Source organism: Pseudophryne corroboree, chromosome 1, assembly GCF_028390025.1.
Source record: "Pseudophryne corroboree isolate aPseCor3 chromosome 1, aPseCor3.hap2, whole genome shotgun sequence".
Classification (NCBI taxonomy): Eukaryota; Metazoa; Chordata; class Amphibia; order Anura; family Myobatrachidae; genus Pseudophryne; species Pseudophryne corroboree.
The window spans coordinates 804,776,443-804,796,711 of record NC_086444.1 but is presented as its reverse complement, the minus strand read 5'-3'; the positions used below and the strand labels follow the sequence as shown (position 1 = coordinate 804,796,711).

Genomic DNA, 20,269 nt, shown 5'->3' with positions numbered 1-20,269 from the left:
ATCAGGAGATCGTCCAAGTAAGGGATAATTAAAACGCCTTTTCTTCGAAGAAGAATCATCATTTCGGCCATTACCTTGGTAAAGACCCAAGGTGCCGTGGACAATCCAAACGGCAGCGTCTGAAACTGATAATGACAGTTTTGTACTACAAACCTGAGGTACCCTTGGTGAGAAGGGTAGATTGGGACGTGGAGATAAGCATCTTTGATGTCCAGAGACACCATATAGTCCCCTTCTTCCAGGTTTGCTATCACTGCTCTGAGTGACTCCATCTTGAATTTGAACCTCTTTATGTAAGTGTTCAAGGATTTTAGATTTAAAATTGGTCTCACCGAGCCGTCCGGCTTCGGTACCACAAACAGCGTGGAATAATACCCCTTTCCCTGTTGTAGGAGAGGTACCTTGATTATCACCTGCTGGGAATACAGCTTGTGAATGGCTTCCAAAACTGCCTCCCTGTCGGAGGGAGACTTTGGTAGAGCAGACTTCAGGAACCGGCGAGGGGGAGACGTCTCGAATTCCAGTTTGTACCCCTGTGATACTACCTGCAGAATCCAGGGGTCCACTTGCGAGTGAGCCCACTGCGCGTTGAAATTTTTGAGACGGGCCCCCACCGTGTCCGAGTCCGCTTGTAAAGCCCCAGCGTCATGCTGAAAACTTGGCAGAAGCAGAGGAGGGCTTCTGCTCCTGGGAAGAGGCTGCCTGGTGCAGTCTTTTTCCTCTTCCTCTGCCCCGGGGCAGAAATGAGTGGCCTTTTGCCCGCCTGTACTTATGGGAACGAAAGGACTGAGTTTGAAAAGACGGTGTCTTTTTCTGCTGAGAGGTGACCTGGGGTAAAAAGGTGGACTTTCCGGCCATTGCCGTGGCCACCAGGTCCGATAGACCGGCCCCAAATAACTCCTCCCCTTTAAACGGCAATACTTCCATATGTCGTTTGGAATCCGCATCCCCTGACCACTGTCGCGTCCATAACGCTCTTCTGGCAGAAATGGACATAGCACTCACTCTTGATGCCAGGTTGCAAATATCCCTCTGTGCATCACGCATATATAGTAATGCATCCTTCAAATGCTCTATAGTTAGTAATATACTGTCCCTATCCAGGGTATCAATATTTTCAGTCAGGGAATCCGACCACGCAACTCCAGCACTGCACATCCAGGCTGATGCGATTGCTGGTCGCAGTATAACACCAGTATGTGTGTATATACCCTTCAGGATATTTTCCAGCCTTCTATCCGCTGGTTCTTTGAGGGCGGCTGTATCAGGAGACGGTAACGCTACTTGTTTAGATAAACGTGTGAGCGCTTTATCTACTCTAGGGGGTGTTTCCCAACGCACCCTAACCTCTGGCGGGAAAGGGTATAGTGCCAATAATTTATTAGAAATTAGCACTTTTTTATCGGGGGAAACCCACGCTTTATCACACACCTCATTTAATTCATCTGACTCAGGAAAAGCTACTGGTAGTTTTTTCACTCACCACATAATACCCTTCTTTGTGGTACTTGTAGTGTCAGAAATGTTCAATGCCTCCTTCATTGCCGTGATCATGTAACGTGTGGCCCTACTGGACATTACGTTTGTCTCCTCACCGTCGACACTGGACTCTGTCTGGGTCTGTGTCGACCCACTGAGGTAACGGGCGTTTTATCGCCCCTGACGGTGTCTGAGACGCCTGGACAGGCACTAATTGATTTGTCGGCTGTCTCATGTCGTCAACAGTTTTTTGTAAAGTGCTGACATTGTCACGTAGTTCTTTAAATACAACCATCCAGTCAGGTGTCGACTCCCTAGGGGGTGACATCACTAATACAGGCAATTGCTCTGCTTCCACATCATTTTCCTCCTCATACATGTCGACACAATCGTACCGACACCCAGCACACACACAGGGAATGCTCTGATAGAGGACAGGACCCCACTAGCCCTTTGGGGAGACAGAGGGAGAGTTTGCCAGCACACACCAGAGCGCTATATATATCTATAGGGATAACCTTATATAAGTGTTACTCCCTTTTATAGCTGCTGTTTATAATTTAGCTGCCAATAGTGCCCCCCCTCTCTCGTTTTTACCCTGATTCTGTAGGGACTGCAGGGGAGAGTCAGGGAGCCGTCCTTCCAGCGGAACTGTGAGGGAAAATGGCGCTTGTGTGCTGAGGAGATAGGCTCCGCCCCTTCACGACGGCCTTATCTCCCGCTTTTTTCTGGAAAACTGGCAGGGGTTAAATACATCCATATAGCCCAGGAGCTATATGTGATGTATTTCTTTTGCCATCCTAAGGTATTTCTGTTTTTATTGCGTCTCAGGGCGCTCCCCCCCAGCGCCCTGCACCCTCAGTGACCGGAGTGTGAAGTGTGCTGAGAGCAATGGCGCACAGCTGCAGTGCTGTGCGCTACCTTAGTTGAAGACAGGAACGTCTTCTGCCGCCGATTTCACCGGACCTCTTCGTTCTTCTGGCTCTGTAAGGGGGCCGGCGGCGCGGCTCCGGGACCCATCCAGGCTGAACCTGTGATCGTCCCTCTGGAGCTAATGTCCAGTAGCCTAAGAAACCCAATCCACTCTGCACGCAGGTGAGTTCGTTTCTTCTCCCCTTAGTCCCACGATGCAGTGAGCCTGTTGCCAGCAGGACTCACTGAAAATAAAAAACCTAAAATAAACTTTTACTCTAAGCAGCTCAGGAGAGCCACCTAGCATGCACCCTTCTCGTTCGGGCACAAAAATCTAACTGAGGCTTGGAGGAGGGTCATAGGGGGAGGAGCCAGTGCACACCAGCTAGTTCAAGCTTTTACTTTTGTGCCCAGTCTCCTGCGGAGCCGCTATTCCCCATGGTCCTTACGGAGTCCCAGCATCCACTTAGGACGTTAGAGAAATACTGTAAGTTGTTTGGCTCCATGGACTGTCTTAGTAGCTGGTTTATTTATACAGGTAACAAGCAGCCTTAAGACTACATGCAATCTTCTGAGTCTTCACTTACGGCAGAGCCATATTGAAACCCTCCCTCCATTGGAATTGCTCTGACCCAGGCTCCGCCACTAGAAGCAGCTCCCTGAGTCACAGCAGCAGCACAGGCCGATTTCTCATAGGGACACTGAGTAGTGGTGAGGACAAGAGACACAGAGCGGGGATGAGTCTGAGAGACAAAGGGGGGATAAGGCTGATAACAGGCTCCCTCCAGTACCTGGCCCCTTGTTGGCTCTAGACGGCCCTGCAGTGGTGTGGGGGAGGATGCGCTCACACAGCAGTTCAGATATGAGGGCGGTGCTGACAAGTGCGAAGGGGCCCCCTTTCTTAAATGCCCCTAGCTTAATCCGGCCCTGATTTACGGCTCATAGTTCCTGCCTATTTTATTATCAGATTTGCTTGTTCTAGCTTCTAACACTTCTTTAAAATGCTTGTTGTCATTAGAAATGTCTCTTTCTTTGATCAAATGTTTTGTTTTAAGTTATTACTAGGATTGATAGGACTATTCATGAAGCTGAGAAAAGCCATTTCTTTAGTGTTGTCACAGGAGAAAGTGCTTTTCTGAACTTTTCGCAATCACTAAAAAGTTAACACCTTAAATCTCTGAGTTTTCTCCAGTATTCACCTATTGAGCACAGTGTACCCCACACACCATTAACCTCTATGGGGATGGGGGATTAACAGTGGCGTATCTATGATGGGTGCAGTGTGTTTGGTGCATATGGGCACTGGGTCCATGGGGGCCCACACTGCACATGCTACACCCATTTTTTCAGTACTTACCTCTCCAGAGTCCCGTGTTGGCAGTGGCAGCACAGTTGGGGGTGTTACCAGGAAAAGGACTGCAGCGCCATTTCCCCAGAGACCTGCGCATGGCCAATAGTTTCTAGCCCAGCACTACAGAATGCGCTGCTGGCTAGAGTTTTTACTTTGCCACTTACTTCACATCCAAAATTGACTCCATACGTCAGGACATCACATCACACAGACCATCAGCAACCAGCCTCCTCCCATCCCTTACCACCCCTCCCCATCCCTCACACCAACTCTGACATCTTTCTCCCATGCATCTGGTGAGGAAGTCATGTCCCCCATTCGTTCCTGTCCCCTCACCACCTCCCCGCTTAACCTTATCCCCTCCCGCCTCCTCCGCTACCTCTCTCCTTCTGCCTGTTTCCATCTTTCCCACCTTCTCAATCTCTCCCTCTCATCAGACACTGTCCCCTCTGCCTTCAAGCATGCACTCATCTCTCCTATTCTTAAAAAACTTACCCTTGATCCAAACATTCTCTCCAACTACCGACCCACCTATCTTCTCCATTTTGCCTCCAAACTCCTTGAGCGTATTGTCTACAACTGCCTTACTTCCTTTCTTTCCTCACACTCACTGCTTGACCCATTCCAGTCTGGCTTCCATCCTTTCCACTCCACTGAATCTGCCCTTACAAAAGTCTGCAATTACTTCCATGCTGCTAAATCTAAGGACCACTACTCTCTATTCTTCTTGATCTGTCTGCTGCTTTTGACATCGTGGACCACCCTCTCCTACTGCAAATCCTTCACTCCATTGGTCTGCGTGATACTACCTTCTCTTGGCTGTCTGCCTACCTCTCTGACCATTCATTCTCTGTACCCTCTCATGACTCCACCTCCCCTTCACTTCCACTAACTGTAGATGTAACCCAAGGTTCTGTCCTTGGTCCTCTGCTTTTCTCTCTCTATACATCCTTACTAGGTAAGAACATTAGTTCTTTTGATTTCCAATATCATCTCTATGCTAATGACACTCAAATCTATCTTTCTTCTCCAGACCTCTCCCCTGCTCTCCTCACTCGTATCTCCAACTGTCTCTTTTCTATCTCTGTTTGGATGTCCCATCGCTTTCTTAAACTTAACATGTCTAAGATTGAGCTGATCATCTTCCCTCCCTCCCGCATAACCTCAGCTCCTACAATCTCATTATCTACTGATGGCACTACTATCTCCTCTAGCCCCCAAGTATGCTGTCTTGGAGTAATCCTTGACTCCTCCCTCTCCTTCAAACCACACATTCAGCACCTCTCGCAAATCTGCCACTTTCATCTAAAAAATATTTCCAGGATCAGACCCTTTCTGACCCAGGATGCTACTAAGACTCTTAACCACTCACTGGTCATCTCCAGACTGGACTACTGTAATCTCCTCCTGACTGGCATTCCTGACAAATACCTCTCTCTTCTCCAATCTATCCTCAATGCTGCTGCCCAGCTAATTTTCCTCACCAAACACACTACGTCCACCGCTCCTCTCTTACAAGACCATCACTGGCTCCCCTTCCCTTTCAGAGTCCATTTCAAGCTTCTCACATTCACTTACAAAGCCCTCACCCACTCCTCTCCCATCTACATCTTTGACCCTATCTCCCTTTACACTCCCAACCGTCCTCTTCGCTCTGCTAATGCACGCCGACTCTCCTGCCTACGGATTACTTCCTCCCACTCCTACCTCCAAGATTTTTCACGTGCTTCTCCATTATTATGGAATTCCCTACCTCTCCACCTCAGATTCTCCACCTCCTTACAGAACTTCAGATGGGTTCTCAAGACCCACTTCTTCACCAAACCCAGCCAAATCTCATCTTAACCCTCTGTCCCACGCTCGGTCTACCCCATCTGTGTTACCCCTGTCTGTCTGCCCCTCCCCTTTAGAATGTAAGCTCTCACAAGTAGGGCCCTCTAATAATCTTTAACTGCACCAAATGCAGCAGTCTTCTGCCACCTGATACTTATTCCAGTGTCATCTGCTGATGTAGCTATGTTTATCTACCCTGTACTTGTCCTATATTGTCGTCAACTGTAAGTTGCTGTTTTCCTGTTTTGATTATTTGTTTATGTACTCTGTAATTGGATGCTGCGGAACCCTTGTGGCACTATATAAATAAAGAATAATAATAATAGAGAGGAGGGGTCCCAGAAGGAGACTGGTCCCGTTCTTTCTTAATACACCCCTCGGGCTAAATATAATTTAGCATCATTTTGAGGTGAAATGACACGATACTGTCCTGTTAAGCTGGAAAGACTTTACATCACCCCCAATGGGTCAAACTACTGCTTACCGAAGCTCTGAAGAGGAACCGCCGGATTAGATGCGGCTAAAATCTGTACGGTCCTGTAGGCAGCACCAGTGGTGCCCCACAGACCCTGCATCTGGCTAGCAGGGTGTCAGGAATGGCACAATATGGCCAGCAGCGCTGCTAGGAGCGGGTCTTCTGGGCAGCATTGAAAATATAACTTTCCTTTCAAGTTGGCTGTATGCCATCAATGTTTTAAGATTTTAAACACTTAAAATCTTTACAGCAAAGAAAATACCTAACAAAATATTTGTTTCCTCTCTATACAAGTGATTTCGTTTACAAAGATGGAACAAGTTACTAAAACAGCAAAGCTCTACAGAAGTACACAAAGAAACCACTGTAATATGAGTGTCATATACTATAAATATTATTCAAATAGTTTATATTATATTGAGATTTAACAGCTTTAAACTTTTCCTTTGAGGAAGTTAAGGTTAGCCAATATTAACCTGAATTGCAAGGAAAACACATTATCAATTAAAATCTGGAAACGCTAATCTATTGCCAAGGGACAGCTGTTCAATGTCCTACTTTATGAAAGCACATAGAACACAAAAATAAATAAGGCCGTTAAAATAATATACACTGGCTGGAGGGCTAACAAAGTCCTGTAGCCTTGTGTAAGCCTATGGAATGCGCAGAGCCTTATGTAGCTTAACACTTACAATCTGACCGCTTTCCTTGAACATATTACAGCAAAGTATGTAATAGAGTGTACATATATGGTAGCAATACACTAAACTAAATGCATCAATCAATAATATATCATGATTAAGATGAGGCACTCTACACATACATATGACAAGTCCAAAGCTGACGAAGATATGGAGGTAAATATAACAGCGAACTGCAGGCAGCAGGGGGTTCAACACGAGTCTGCCCATTGTTTTAACCACTTAACTGACAATTTTTCCCCCCAAAAAATGCTCATTTTTCTTTTTATGAGTGAATTAGGTGAAGAACATAAATTAAACCCTATCCAATATGATTTTATTTAAAAAAAAAAAAAGTTTTTTTTCTTTTCTTACAATCATCGGAGCATCGATCGGGAACATCATGACCATCAGAACATTGGTAACATCGCGACTTTCATTTTTAGAGCCCAGACAGCTGCCAGGTACACGGAGGGGCTCGAGGGCGATGATTTACACTTTCCCAGTGGCAGACGCTGGGGGTGGGGGATCCTGCTGTGCTGACCGATCAGCAATGATCGGCAGCACGGCCTCACTGGTGGCTGGGTGCTTGAAGGCCAGCATCAGCGGAGGGAAGTTTCCCTTCTCTGTTGCTGCTAACACTGTTTATCTGACTGGTCGCATCCTGGCCCTCATTCCGAGTTGTTCGCTCGTTAGTGGTTTTCGCAACGTAGCGATTTGTCGCAAACTGCACATGCGCAATGTTCGCAGTGCGTCTGCGCCAAGTAAATTTGCCAAAAAGTTAGGTATTTTACTCACGGCTTAACGAATAAATTTCTTCGTTCTGGTGATCGGAGTGTGATTGACAGGAAGTGGGTGTTTCTGGGCGGAAACTGGCCGTTTTCTGGGTGTGTGCGGAAAAACGCTGCCGTTTCTGGGAAAAACGCGGGAGTGGCTGGAGAAATGGGGGAGTGTCTGGGCGAACGCTGGGTGTGTTTGTGACGTCAAACCAGGAACGAAACTGACTGAACTGATCGCAGTGGCAGAGTAAGTCCCGAGCTACTCAGAAACTGCAAAGAAATTTCTTTTCGCAATTATGCGAATCTTTCGTTCGCAATTCTGCAAAGCTAAGATTCACTCCCAGTAGGCGGCGGCTTAGCGTGTGCAAAGCTGCTAAAAGCAGCTAGCGAGCGAACAACTTGGAATGAGGGCCCCTGTGCGACCAGGTCAGATAAAGCACTTGCAGGCATGGTCGCAACTGAAGCGACAATGCCAGGCAAGTGGTTAAAGTAGCAATTATTAAAATGACTGCTACTTTAAAACATCGGGTTGACTCTCACTGAACCTGCCGATGCCTGCAGTTCACAAGCTATTACATTTACCCTATAATCTTCAAATATATATTTACCAATGCAGTTATTATATAGTTATGTGTAGTGACCAGGTAGCACAGGTAAGAGACAGTGAAGAGAATATTATAGAATACAAAAATTGCATTGACTTGCAATTCACAGCGTCTTTGGCATTCAAATCGCTGGATGTAATAGCCCACACATCGTGGCATTCTGACATCTTTTCTGCATGCTTTTTATAAATAAATAATTGGTAGAAAAAAGCATATTGTCCCCCTCTCCAATGTAAAATTGGCAGTAGTGCTTTAGCCTAGGCTGGTATTGGAAAAAATAGGATTTTAAATACCTACTGGTAAATCCTTTTCTAGTAGTCCATAAGGAATATTGGGGACAGATTAGTACGATGGGGTATAGACGGGTCCAAAGGAGCCAGTACACTTAAATTTCTTCAACTGGGTGTGCTAGCTCCTCCCCTCTATGTCTCCTCCTACAGCTCAGTTATAGGTAAACAGTGCCCGAAGGAGAATGACATACTTGAGAGAAGGAACATAACAATAAAAAGTGTGGTGAGAATTTCACACCAGCACACCAATATATAACTTAGCCAGCAACATCTGGCAACATTAACAGCAACAGCTGAACAGGAACACATACAGAGAACCTGCAGAAAGTCACTGCACAGAGGCGGGCACCCAATATCCCTTATGGACTACGAGAAAAGGATTTACCGGTAGGTAGTTAAAATCCTATTTTCTCTAGCATGCATAAGGGATATTGGGGGCAGATTAGTACGATGGGGATGTCCCAAAGCTTCCAGAATGGGCGGGAACGTGCGGAGACATCTACAGCACCGCCTGCCCAAACTGGGTATCCTCTTTGGTCAGGGTATCAAACTTGCAGAACTTTACAAAGGTGTTCTTTCCCGACCAGGTAGCAGCTCGGCATAGCGGGCCTTCAGAGACTGTGGAACCGGTAAGGCTGCCGACACATAGGCCTGTTGGATAGTAAGCCTAATCCAATGAGCAATGGACTGCTTAGAAGCAGGGCAACCATTCTTTTGCGCATCATAGTGTTCTGAGCCACGGCTGTGGCTCATTCCTGTTTTGCATTTTGGTTATGTATTTTATGTTATACTTATGTTTATGTTCCCCGTGGGTGTCATGGGGTGTTCGGAGCTCACCCTTAAGGAGAGGGTACTGTTATGAACCACAGGTAGTGGTTCATTCCTATTTTATGTTTATAGTTGTCTTGCAGGCCAGGATTTCCCATTGCTCTGGCTTAAGAATACTCTTGTTTGCTGCCGGTGGTGAGTCTGTGTAATTGCAGCTTGTTCCCATGTGTTCAGCCTCACCTGTCTGCTGATTGCACCTCTCAGTTGTGCAGCAGGGCAGCTGCACGACATAATTAATTAAGACTCTGTTATATTCTGGCTCAGTGCAATTCACAGACGCTGGTGATATTTCCAGAGTTCCAGAGTTCTTGAGTTCTGAGCTAGTCCCTGCCAGTTCCTGAGCTCCTGTCTAGCAGTGTCTGTCTAGCTGCTTTGAGTGTCGGTTCCTGTGTCGATTCCAGTGTCGATTCCAGTGTCTGATCCTGTGTCCTGCCGTGAAGCGTTCCTGTCCAGGAGTCCTGTGGCTTTGTCTGTGCCTGGTCGAATATCCGGCTTCTTGGTGTCCACCGGTCTGTCGTTTGGGATTCTGCCTGTCCTCCAGTTCTGAGAGTCTGTGTCGGCTACATTGGGGGTTCCTGTCCGTTTGCCAGTATTTGTACCGGTTCCGTGAGTAGCGGCTTTGCCGCGTCCGTCAGCTCAGGCCGCAGTATTCTTTGGTTATAATTTGTTTCTGGTGTTTTGCAGAGGGTTCTGCTTGTGCTGTCACCGCCGGTACACAACGGTATTGTGTCGGCGAGTGGACAGCATTTCCTTTGTTGTTCTTTTCCTTTGGCGGCGTGCCGCACATATATTTAGGTTTAGGGTTGTTAGTAGCCCCTAGCCTTCTGTTTGTTTTAGCTAGAGGTCCCCTTGTTATTATCCTGTCTCGGTTCACGCCTTGTCTCAATCTAAGACCTGGGGGCATCGGAGTTGGGCAGACCTAATTCGCCCTTCAAACGCGGCTGCCGTGGGCCCAAGAAACCATAGTCACTCAGGCGTGAACGGACCACACGGGTGAAACAACGGAGGTAGGGTGCTAGGGGCTATTTCCACACCACACCTTATTTCAGCGTCACGTTCTGGTGCTCAGGACTCACTACGCAACATCTCCCTTGTTCTGAGCACCAGGAACCTAACACATAGAGCACGAACAAGGAATCCGTCTTTCTGATCCGAGACGTTCTTTTGATATAAATTTTCAAGGCTTGCACAGCATACAATGCCTCCGGAGGACCAGAAGTGTCAGAACTGGATAGAATCCCGATAGGTTGATTCAAGTGAAACGCGGAAACCACCTTCGGCAGGAACTGCTGTCTAGTCCTGAGCTCCGCTCTGTTCTCGTAAAAGATCAAGTACGGACTTTTGCACGACAAGGCCCCCAATTCTGAGACACGCCTAGCAGAAGCCAGGGCCAGTAACATCACCATTTTCCACGTGAGGTACTTATCTTCTACTGTCATCAGAGGTTCAAACTAGGAGGACTGTAGAAAACGTAGCACTACATCAGGTTTTCTGGCTTGCACCATAGTGGCAATGACCCTTTTTGGAAAGACCTTTGTGAGCTAGGATGTTCCGCTCAACTTCCATGCCGTCAAACAAAGCCGCCATAAGTCCGGGTAGACGCACGGTCCTTGTTGAAGAAGATCCCTTCTTAGCGGTAGAGGCCAAGGGTCCTCTACGGACACGTCCAGAATAGCCGCATACCACGTTCTTCAGGGCCAATCCGGGGCAATCATTGCTTCCACTCTTTGATGTCTGATCCGCTTGAGCACCGTTGGGATCAGCGGAATCAGGGTAAACAGGTAGACCAGCTGGTAAGGCCAAGGCGATGTCAGTGCATTCACTGCGCCACGTCACGTCACTTCTGGAATCCTGGCTCTCTCCTGCTCCTGTCACCGGAATACTCGATTGGGTAAAAGGATACAAGAGTGGTGATGTACAGTTGTCATGGTGACTGCTTGAGGACGTGACTTCCAGCTGGTCATATTGAGAGAGCCTGGATTCCGGAAGTGACGTGACGTTAACAGTTTATAGCGTACCACTGTCACTATGGTTACCGGGGAGGAGCCGCAACGTCAGTAGGTGACGATCGATATGGGGATCAGATATCCGGACCCGAACGGGCTGCTTTATGGACATGGTCCTGGTGGAAGTAGCGTCAGGTCCGTGATCTATACAGCGTCGCAGTCACCATGACTACCAATACTAAATGTATAATAAGCTTCAGCTGAGCATGCAATAATGTGATTGGGTGGAGGGAACATTTAAACCCCATTGAGGACTCTGACCAATATTCTGCCTTGACAAAGAACCAAAGAACAGGGTTGAAACGTGTTGGCCCAAACCAGACTCCCACAGTGCTTGTGGACTGACTTTGCTGATCTCTTGCCGGAGAAAGAAGTTTCCAGATTGCCTACCCGGGAGGAGGACTGGTGATATTAAAATATTATTAAGAACTGACTTATGCCGGTTCTTAGTACCTCTGGTAATTGTTGTGCACTTCAATATCCACAGGATTGAGGGGGAACACTATCTTTTTTACTTGTGTCCTCACTGTTTTTTAATATTTTGTGTGATGTGTATTATATGCTATTAAATCAATGTTCCTACACATGAAATGTTCTCTGTTTTTTCCCCTCATGTGCTGATTTATGTACATTGGTGTTACATCATCTGAGTAGGAAACGATCACAAAGAACATACAGCAGTGGCGTAACTCCCGCCCCTGCAGCCACTGCGGATGCTTGGAGGCGCAGGGCTGCGGGGGCGCCGCCACTGATTGCTGCTGTGAGTCCGGAAAGTAGCCGGAAGGCTTTGGTGGCCAACATCTGGGCGTGCAGGTTGCAAAACTGGGGTATAAAGTAGTCTTTTCTTGCAATGCCACACCCCTTTATGCAAAGCCACACCCATTTCAGCATGCCCACGCCCCCTTTTCGGCGCGCGCAGATTCATCACTTTGCTAGTGGCAATTATGGGGGGGTGGGGTGCCAGAGAATGTTCTGGCTTGGGGGAGAAAAATTTCTAGTTACGCCACTGACGTACAGGTTGAGTATCGCTTATCCAAAATGCTTGGGACCAGTAGTATTTTGGATATTGGATTTTTCCGCATTTTGGAATAATTGCATACCATAATGAGATATCATGGCGATGGGACCTAAGTCTAAGCACAGAATGCATTTATGTTACATATACACCTTGGGGGTCATTCCGAGTTGTTCGCTCGTTATTTTTTTTCGCTACGGAGCGATTAGTCGCAAACTGCGCATGCGCAATGTTCGCAGTGCGCCTGCGGCAAGTAAATTAGCACAAAAGTTTGGTATTTTACTCACGGCGTAACAACGTTTTTTCATCGTTCTGGTGATCAGAGTGTGATCGACAGGAAGTGGGTGTTTCTGGGCGGAAACTGGCCGTTTTCTGGGAGTGTGCGGAGAAACGCTGGCGTTTCTGGGAAAAACGCGGGAGTGTCTGAAGAAACGGGGGAGTGTCTGGCCGAACGCTGGGTGTGTTTGTGACGTCAAACCAGGAACGAAACTGACTGAACTGATCGCAGTGTAGGAGTAAGTCTCGAGCTACTCAGAAACTGCTTAGAAATTTCTATTCGCAATTCTGCTAATCTTTCGTTCGCAATTCTGTTATGCTAAGATACACTCCCAGAGGGCGGCGGCTTAGCGTTTGCAATGCTGCTAAAAGCAGCTAGCGAGCGAACAACTCGGAATGAAGGCCTGAAGGTCATTTTAGCCAATATTTTTAATAACTTTGTGCATTAAACAAAGTGTTGTACATTCACACAATTCATTTATGTTTCATATACACCTTATACACACAGCCTGAAGGTCATTTAACACAATATTTTTAATAACTTTTTGTATTAAACAAAGTTTGTGTACATTAAGCCATCAGAAAACAAAAGTTTCACTATCTCACGCTCACTCAAAAAAATCCGTATTTCTGAATATTTGGATATGGGATACTCAACCTGTATTGTATACACACTTTTTATATATTATCACAACATTGTGGTGATTGGCGCCCAGTGGTACATACATATACACCATACCTTCTATTTTACTGTCACAAATTTGTGGTGTTGTGGAGAGACACCCATTTGGTGTATACATTCCACATGGCTGCCTGAGTGCTTTTGTGCAGTTTTTGAGGTATCCGATAACCATTTTTTGCATGCGGCTAGGGTTATGCTTAGGGTGCAGTTAGGGTAATGGTAAGGGATAGGCTGCAGCTAGGGTTATGGCTAGGGACAGGCTATGGTTATGGTTATGGATATGAATAGGATGCGGTTAGGGTAATGGTTAGGCTGCAGTTAGGGTTAGGGATAGGCTGCAGTTAGGGCTATGGATATGGATAGGGTGCAATTAGTGTTAATGTTAGGCTGTAGTTAGGATTATGGTTAAGGATAGGATTCAGTTAGGGTAGTGGTTAGGGATAGGCTGCGGTTAGGGTTAAGGATAGCATTCAGTTAGGGTTATGGTTAGGGATAGGCTGCGGTTAGGGTTATGGTTAAGGATAGGATGCATTTAGGGTTGGGGTTAGGGATAGGCTGCAGTTAGGGTTATGGTTAAGGATAGGATGCATTTAGGGTTATGGTTAGGGATAGGCTGCAGTTAAGGTTATGGTTAGGCTGCAGTTAGGGTTATGGATAGGATGCGATTAGGGTTATTGCTAGGCTGTAGTTAGGGTTATGGTTAAGGTTAGGATGCAGTTAGGGTTATGGTTAGGGATAGGCTGCGGTTAGGGTTATGGTGAGGCTGCAGTTAGGGCTATGGATATGGATAGGATGCGATTAGGGTTATTGCTAGGCTGTAGTTAGGGTTATGGTTAAGGTTAGGATGCAGTTAAGGTAATGGTTAGCGAAGGCTGCAGTTAAGGTTATAGTTGGGGATAGGCTTCATTTAGGGTAAGGGTTATGGTTATGCAGTAGTTAGGGTAAAATAGTGCTGTCAACTACAACTCTGCTACTCTTTGTCTGCACAGTTCATACACTGGTTGGTATTATGCCCTGCCATTAAAAAGTTTCTGTTCTCTCTCCTCTCTCCTCTCCTCCTCTGGGCCAGATGCTTTGAATGTTCTTCGTGCTAAATGGGTAATAATTCTAGGCACGATTGAGGATGAAGAGTGGGATCATGTCCTTGGTTCCCTGCGGGAGGCCATGGCTTATGCTAGAGTCCAGCAGATTCAGCTGTACATTCTACACAGGGTCTACTGGACCCCGAGTAAACTGTTTCTGGAGGAAAACTGTTTTTGGAGGATCAGCAACTGACACCTGCCCTAAGTGTTCTGCTCTGACTGCTTATTTTTTGCATCTGCTCTATGCCATTTTGGATGAAATAACAACCTCTATAAGTCACACTGGTACACAGGTTCTTTTAATAGACCCACATATATGTGTAATTGGTTTGGATTTACAAGATACCCTATCTGCTCATCTACAGCTTTATGTCAACAACCTTCTTACACTGGCTCGTTTGGGTATAGCCTGTACCTGGATGGCTCATGACCCTCCCTCTGCTGCTTGGGTTGACTTACAGTAGTTGAAACCATGCTTTCCCATGGACGCTTTATGTATGCTAAGTGTAAATGCCCATTGAAATATGATAAGGTGTGGGGCATCTGGAAGACTGCTTGGTACCTTAATGATATCACCTCTTAACTTATGTAGTTTTTTATTTTTTATTTAATCCCTTGTTGCTCTTGACATGCACTAACCTGCCTCCATGTACAGTATAGCTGTATGTAGTCCAGCTTTAGAATATATTGATGTACAGGATTTTGATTATGTAATGGTACATGTCCTGCTTAGATGATTTGTCTGCTGGCTCGAAATCTATGCTCCATCCTAATGCTGACCTTTCCTTCTTGTGATGGCTGTGTGTCAATAATGCTCTTTATTGTCCTCGTCTCACACTTCGGATGTGAAAAGGTTAACACATGAAATGCACTTATTCTTTTGTTTTTGTTTTATGTATGTCTTGTTTCTCTGTTATTGAAAAGCAATAAAAACATTCTTGATTTAATAAAAATAGTACTGACGACACGCACAATGTGGAAATGTTTAACATATCGACATTATAGCAGTGTGGACATTGCGAATGTGTATACGTGAAATGTTGACATTCAGTCCATGTTGACATTCTTGTGTCAACATTCTGAACGTCGACTTGTATATCACACCCTTTTGTAACTAATGCTAGCAAGGTAGAGAAGTAACAATACTACTATAAAAGAAAGATTAAACTATACTAGAAATAAAGAAAAAGTTATGTTTCCTGAAACCTTGATTTACTGATTTACATAACTAAATACACAAATTTTCTATTTACTTATTCTACTATGCCTGTTGGTATTTTCGTTGGTCTCTATGAGCTTTGAATTAAATTTTTATATCAAGAGTTACAAACCTACTCAAACCTAATCATGTTTAGCTATCTCGTACATTATAAATACGGACAGTATTTATAGAATAGACCATTGTGTATTGATGAGACAACATGTTCTGCTACGCTGAATCTTGTTATGACAACGTAGGTGTCATGGTGTGTTTAGATGAACAGAGAGAGGGTAAGACGCTAAAACTATTATAGACTACCGTAGTCTAAAATGAAAAATGAAAAGCTATTTCAAGAGGATGAAAGAAAAAGCATTAGAGAAAAGCTAAGATGGGTGACATAAATGATCCCTATATTAGCTACAGAAAGGGAAAGAAAAATATATTTTGCCCATACCATGCACAACGCTAATCCAAGGAACCATGTAACTGTATAGAACTTTTACTGTTAGAATATAAGACGCCTTTGTTACACACGAATCACAAAAATGGGTATACTATATAGAACTCATTACTAACAAGAAACTGTCTCATTGTTATTAATGGAAAATGCTGTGGAAAAAGTATGCACAATATGGAAATAAGAAAATATAATTAAATATTGAAGTAAAAAAAAAAATACTTGCATGTACTGTTGTTATTTCATTCTCGGACCCTTAAATCTGAATCTTAGTAGTAAAATATCTATACAAGTTTATCTTTCTGATACAATTTCTCATTGACAGTCCTGACCAGTGCCGCCTCATACCCTGCTCCACGAGAGGGGGGGGGGGGGGGGGGAATTGTTGCGCACTGTGCTACGTTCTTGTCCCGGACTGCAATGCCCATGTCTTACTGTCTACCAGGTCCATTGTGCATGTGTTCTGGACTGGCAGTTCCAGGGAGGTGGCTGCAGCCCCTAGGTAAAATTCGCCTCTGGTCCTGACTGATTGGATACATGGGGAATGATATAAATATAGATTTCAACGTTCTGCCATTTATCTGATAAGTATCTGCATACTGTTACTATTCTTATAGGTGTGTATCATTTTGCTATGAGCAGAGCAGCACAAAATTTGCTCTACTGAATTTCTGAATGTAACAGACTATTCTGCACTGTATTTGTAATTTTATACTGTGTTTTTCAGATCATTCATTCTGGTGTGTGGTGTAGTAATGGTAAAGGGAATCCCACACAGAACATTTAAGGCTAAATTCAATCAGATAAATGAGTTGAATTCTAGGACCAAAAACACCATTAGATGTATATGCCATGGGACAGTATAGGAAAATTAGATCACCTCCACGTTTGCTGGAGTGAATTAAAGCACAGGAGGGGTTTTCAAGGTTGGTTGCCTCTGGTGTAGGGTGTGTTTTTTTGCCCCCTTTTTTAAAATAATCTATCCTTATGCTGGAAAGGCTAAGGTTCCAGTTTACATCATTACTGGGAAGTTCCATGCTGCTGCTGAATCTGCTATGATAATACTGACTTGCCCAGACAGCCTGATGTATAGATCTGACCATGCTTCTTGTTTAGAGCTAGAACTATATTACAGACCATATACCAAAAATGAGGCCATGGTATTGCAGTTTGTGTAGCATAGCATAGGTGTGCTCACTAAACAACTAGTAACCAGCTAAAACAACATTTACAAGTACAGTACTTACAACTAAGCCTTGTTCACCAGCTGCGCCCGGCTCCCCCTTAAAGAGAAATAAAATACATTAGGAGCATGGCCTTGAACAGAAGTGCATATGAAAGACGGTAAGGCAGAATGGGTTGCAGCTGAAATAGTGGCTATTGGGATCCCAGCATTCATGATACCAACGCCAAAATCCCGACAATACCAACAGCCGGAATCCGGGCGCACCGGGGCTATTCCCACTCGTGGGTGTCCACGACACCCATAGAGTGGGAATACAGCCTGTGGGGAGCACAGTGAGCCACTGAGCCCACAGTGTGCCGAGCGCTGTGAGCCCGCAAGAGGACTCTTAGCGCTTGACCCGCTACCGGTATTCTGGCGGACGGGAGGCTGCTGTTGGGATATTGACAGCCAGTATCTCCTCCACCGGTAAATCGTATGTATCCCGGCAGAACAATTAGGTAAAGAACTCCTTGAGACATTAGTTGCCATATCTGTTTAAATCTTCATTCTTAAACTCTAAAATTAATGTTACAAATATCTGAACAACTTAACATTGCGATCCACAAACCATGATATATTTTTATGTCAGTAGAGTAGTCATTAATAGTTATAGGGTAAATTAAAAAACAAAAAACAGTTTAAAAAGAAATCATTTAATAATATACATGAAATGACTAATGTGTAAATGTCTTCATCTTTCATTTTTGTCTCAAATTATCACATATTGTAAAAAAGCCTGTGTTATTCATACACTGATGGGAGATGTAATGAACTGTGATTTGTCAAAATCTCAGTTTTAATGTGATTTATGCAGTGGAATTGAAGGGATGTAGTCGGGATCCCGGTGTCGGTATTATGACCACCGGGATCCTGACCACCGGGATCCCGACCGCCAAGAATGCCGACAGCTGCGCCAGGGCTATTCCCACTCGTGGGTGTCCATAGAGTGGGAATAGAACCTGTGGCGAGCGGAGCAAGCCAACGGGCATGCATCGTGGTGAGCGCAGCGAGCCCACAAGGTGCTTTCTAGCGCTCGCCCCGCTGCCGGCATCCGGGTGTCGGAATATTGACCACCGGCATGTTTTGCTTTTACTAAAATAACCCCTTTAACTCTTGCATGGAGTGGACATTCCTTCCTACAGTTACATCTATGGGGTATATTCAATTAAAGTCGGATCCATTCCGACATGCATTTGTCGGAATGGATCCGACAGGACCTATTCAATGAACGGCCAAATCCTACTGTCGGATTTGGCAATTCCCAGTATCCCGTCCAGCTGCTTCTGTCAGTGCTGGCCAGGGAGCGCTGCGGCAGAGAGGAGCCTGGCTGGGGGGGCGCCCGTTAAGTACCTGCGCTGCCGGGAGAGAGAGGGTTGCCCATCAAGTACCTGCGCTGCTGGGAGAGTGAGAAGCCTGGCTGGGGGGACACCCTGCTATATAGAGGTACCTGTGCCCTGCTGCCCCTTTAGCCTGCCGACCCGCTCCTCCGTCTCATCTCCTCAATCCAACTTTTTTTTAAAGTCGGATTGAGATTGTTGGAAACGGGCCAAAAACTGTTGAATTTGGCCCAGTTTGCGACATAAGCACGTGGATCGGCAGCTATTCCGCCGATCCACATGATGTCCGACCAGTTGAAATGCTCGACTTGTCGGAAAAATATGGGGTATACTGAATAGGTGGGAACACCTTCCGACCTAAACAAGTTGAAAACTGACGTCTTTCCGACAAGACGGCAGTTTCGATTGTAATTGAATATACCCCTATGTCTGTCTGTTCTTACTCACTGTTGTTCCAATTGTAAAGCGCAACGGAATATGCTGCGCTTTATAAGAAACTGTTATTATTATTATTATTATTAATAATAATAATAATAACATACATTAACTTGCATTATAAGGTTATATTATAATTTTCCAACAATACTACTTGAATGTCTGTGACATATTGCTGAAGTTAAAGATATTTTGTCAGTTTGCTATATACTGGGAACAAACTGGAAAATCCACATAAGACCTAAAAAATAGAGACTTGAACGAGTGAACAGTCACATATATATGTTCCTGGTTCATTGTTGAAATGAGTTGGATAACACCTTTAGGTTAATCTGGAACGTGTCATTCGGACACATCAGAAATAGCCTAGAAAGTATGTCTAAAGCTAGCTAATTTTAACTTTTATTTTTTATTTCAGTGTTAGTTAATATATTAGGTTCAGGGGAAATTTAAGGAAAAATACTTCACAGAAAGGGTTGTGGATACGTGGAATAACCTCCCGTCAGAGGTGGTAGTGGCTGAGACAGTAGAGAAATTTAAACATGCTTGGGTTAGGCATAGGAATAGCCTTACAAGGAACTAAGGATAAAATAGTGTTGTTACCTAAAGGATTAATATTATTATTATTATTATTATTATTATTATTATTATTACATTTTATTTATAAGGCGCCACAAGTGTTTTGCAGCGCCGTACAAAGGACAGTACAGGGAGACAAAACTTAGCATTACAGTAAATAAATAACAAAAATAAAGTACAGGTAACAAAGAGTACCACATTTCTCAAAACATAATACAGCTAAGATGTAAGTAGTGAGGGAGTGATCATCATACTACTAGGGGCTGGTGCCCATAGATGGAGATGAGCCTTTACCAGCAGGAGAAAAAGCGGGTAAAGATGGTCGCTGAGTAGGAGAGAGCTGCGAGTGAAATGTGTCGAAAAGAGGGCTTTGACAACAAGAGGAAAGAGGCCCTGCTCTGAAGAGCTAACAATCTAGTGGGAAGGGGCGACAGACAGATGACATGATGACATGAGGTGTAAGAAGCGGGAGGTAGCCTGATGGCAGTATGTAAGCAAAGCCGAGATGTTTAAGGCATGAGGCAGGGGGATGGAGGAGCAGCCTCAGGACTAGGTTATGCATTGGGAGGGTATGGTTTGATGAATAGGTGGGTTTTTAGTGCCCGTTTGAAGCTTTGCAAGGTCGGTAAGAGACTAATGGAGCGGGGGAGAGAATTCCACTGAAGGGGTGCAGCACGGGCATAGCCTTGAACTCGAGGATGGGAAGCAGTGACCAGGGCAGTGGAGAGTCGACGGTCATTGC

At 45.1% G+C, this 20,269-nt stretch overlaps 1 protein-coding gene across 1 annotated transcript in view; it reads right to left on the bottom strand.

Annotated features, from left to right (window-relative positions):
- LOC135049880 (collagen alpha-1(XXV) chain-like) overlaps positions 1–20,269 on the bottom strand; it is a 267,395-nt gene that overhangs the window by 149,221 nt on the left and 97,905 nt on the right. The window contains exon 8 of the mRNA XM_063955838.1: positions 17,199–17,234. Coding sequence (XP_063811908.1) covers positions 17,199–17,234 — 36 coding nt within the window. The remainder of the gene's footprint in view (positions 1–17,198; positions 17,235–20,269) is intronic.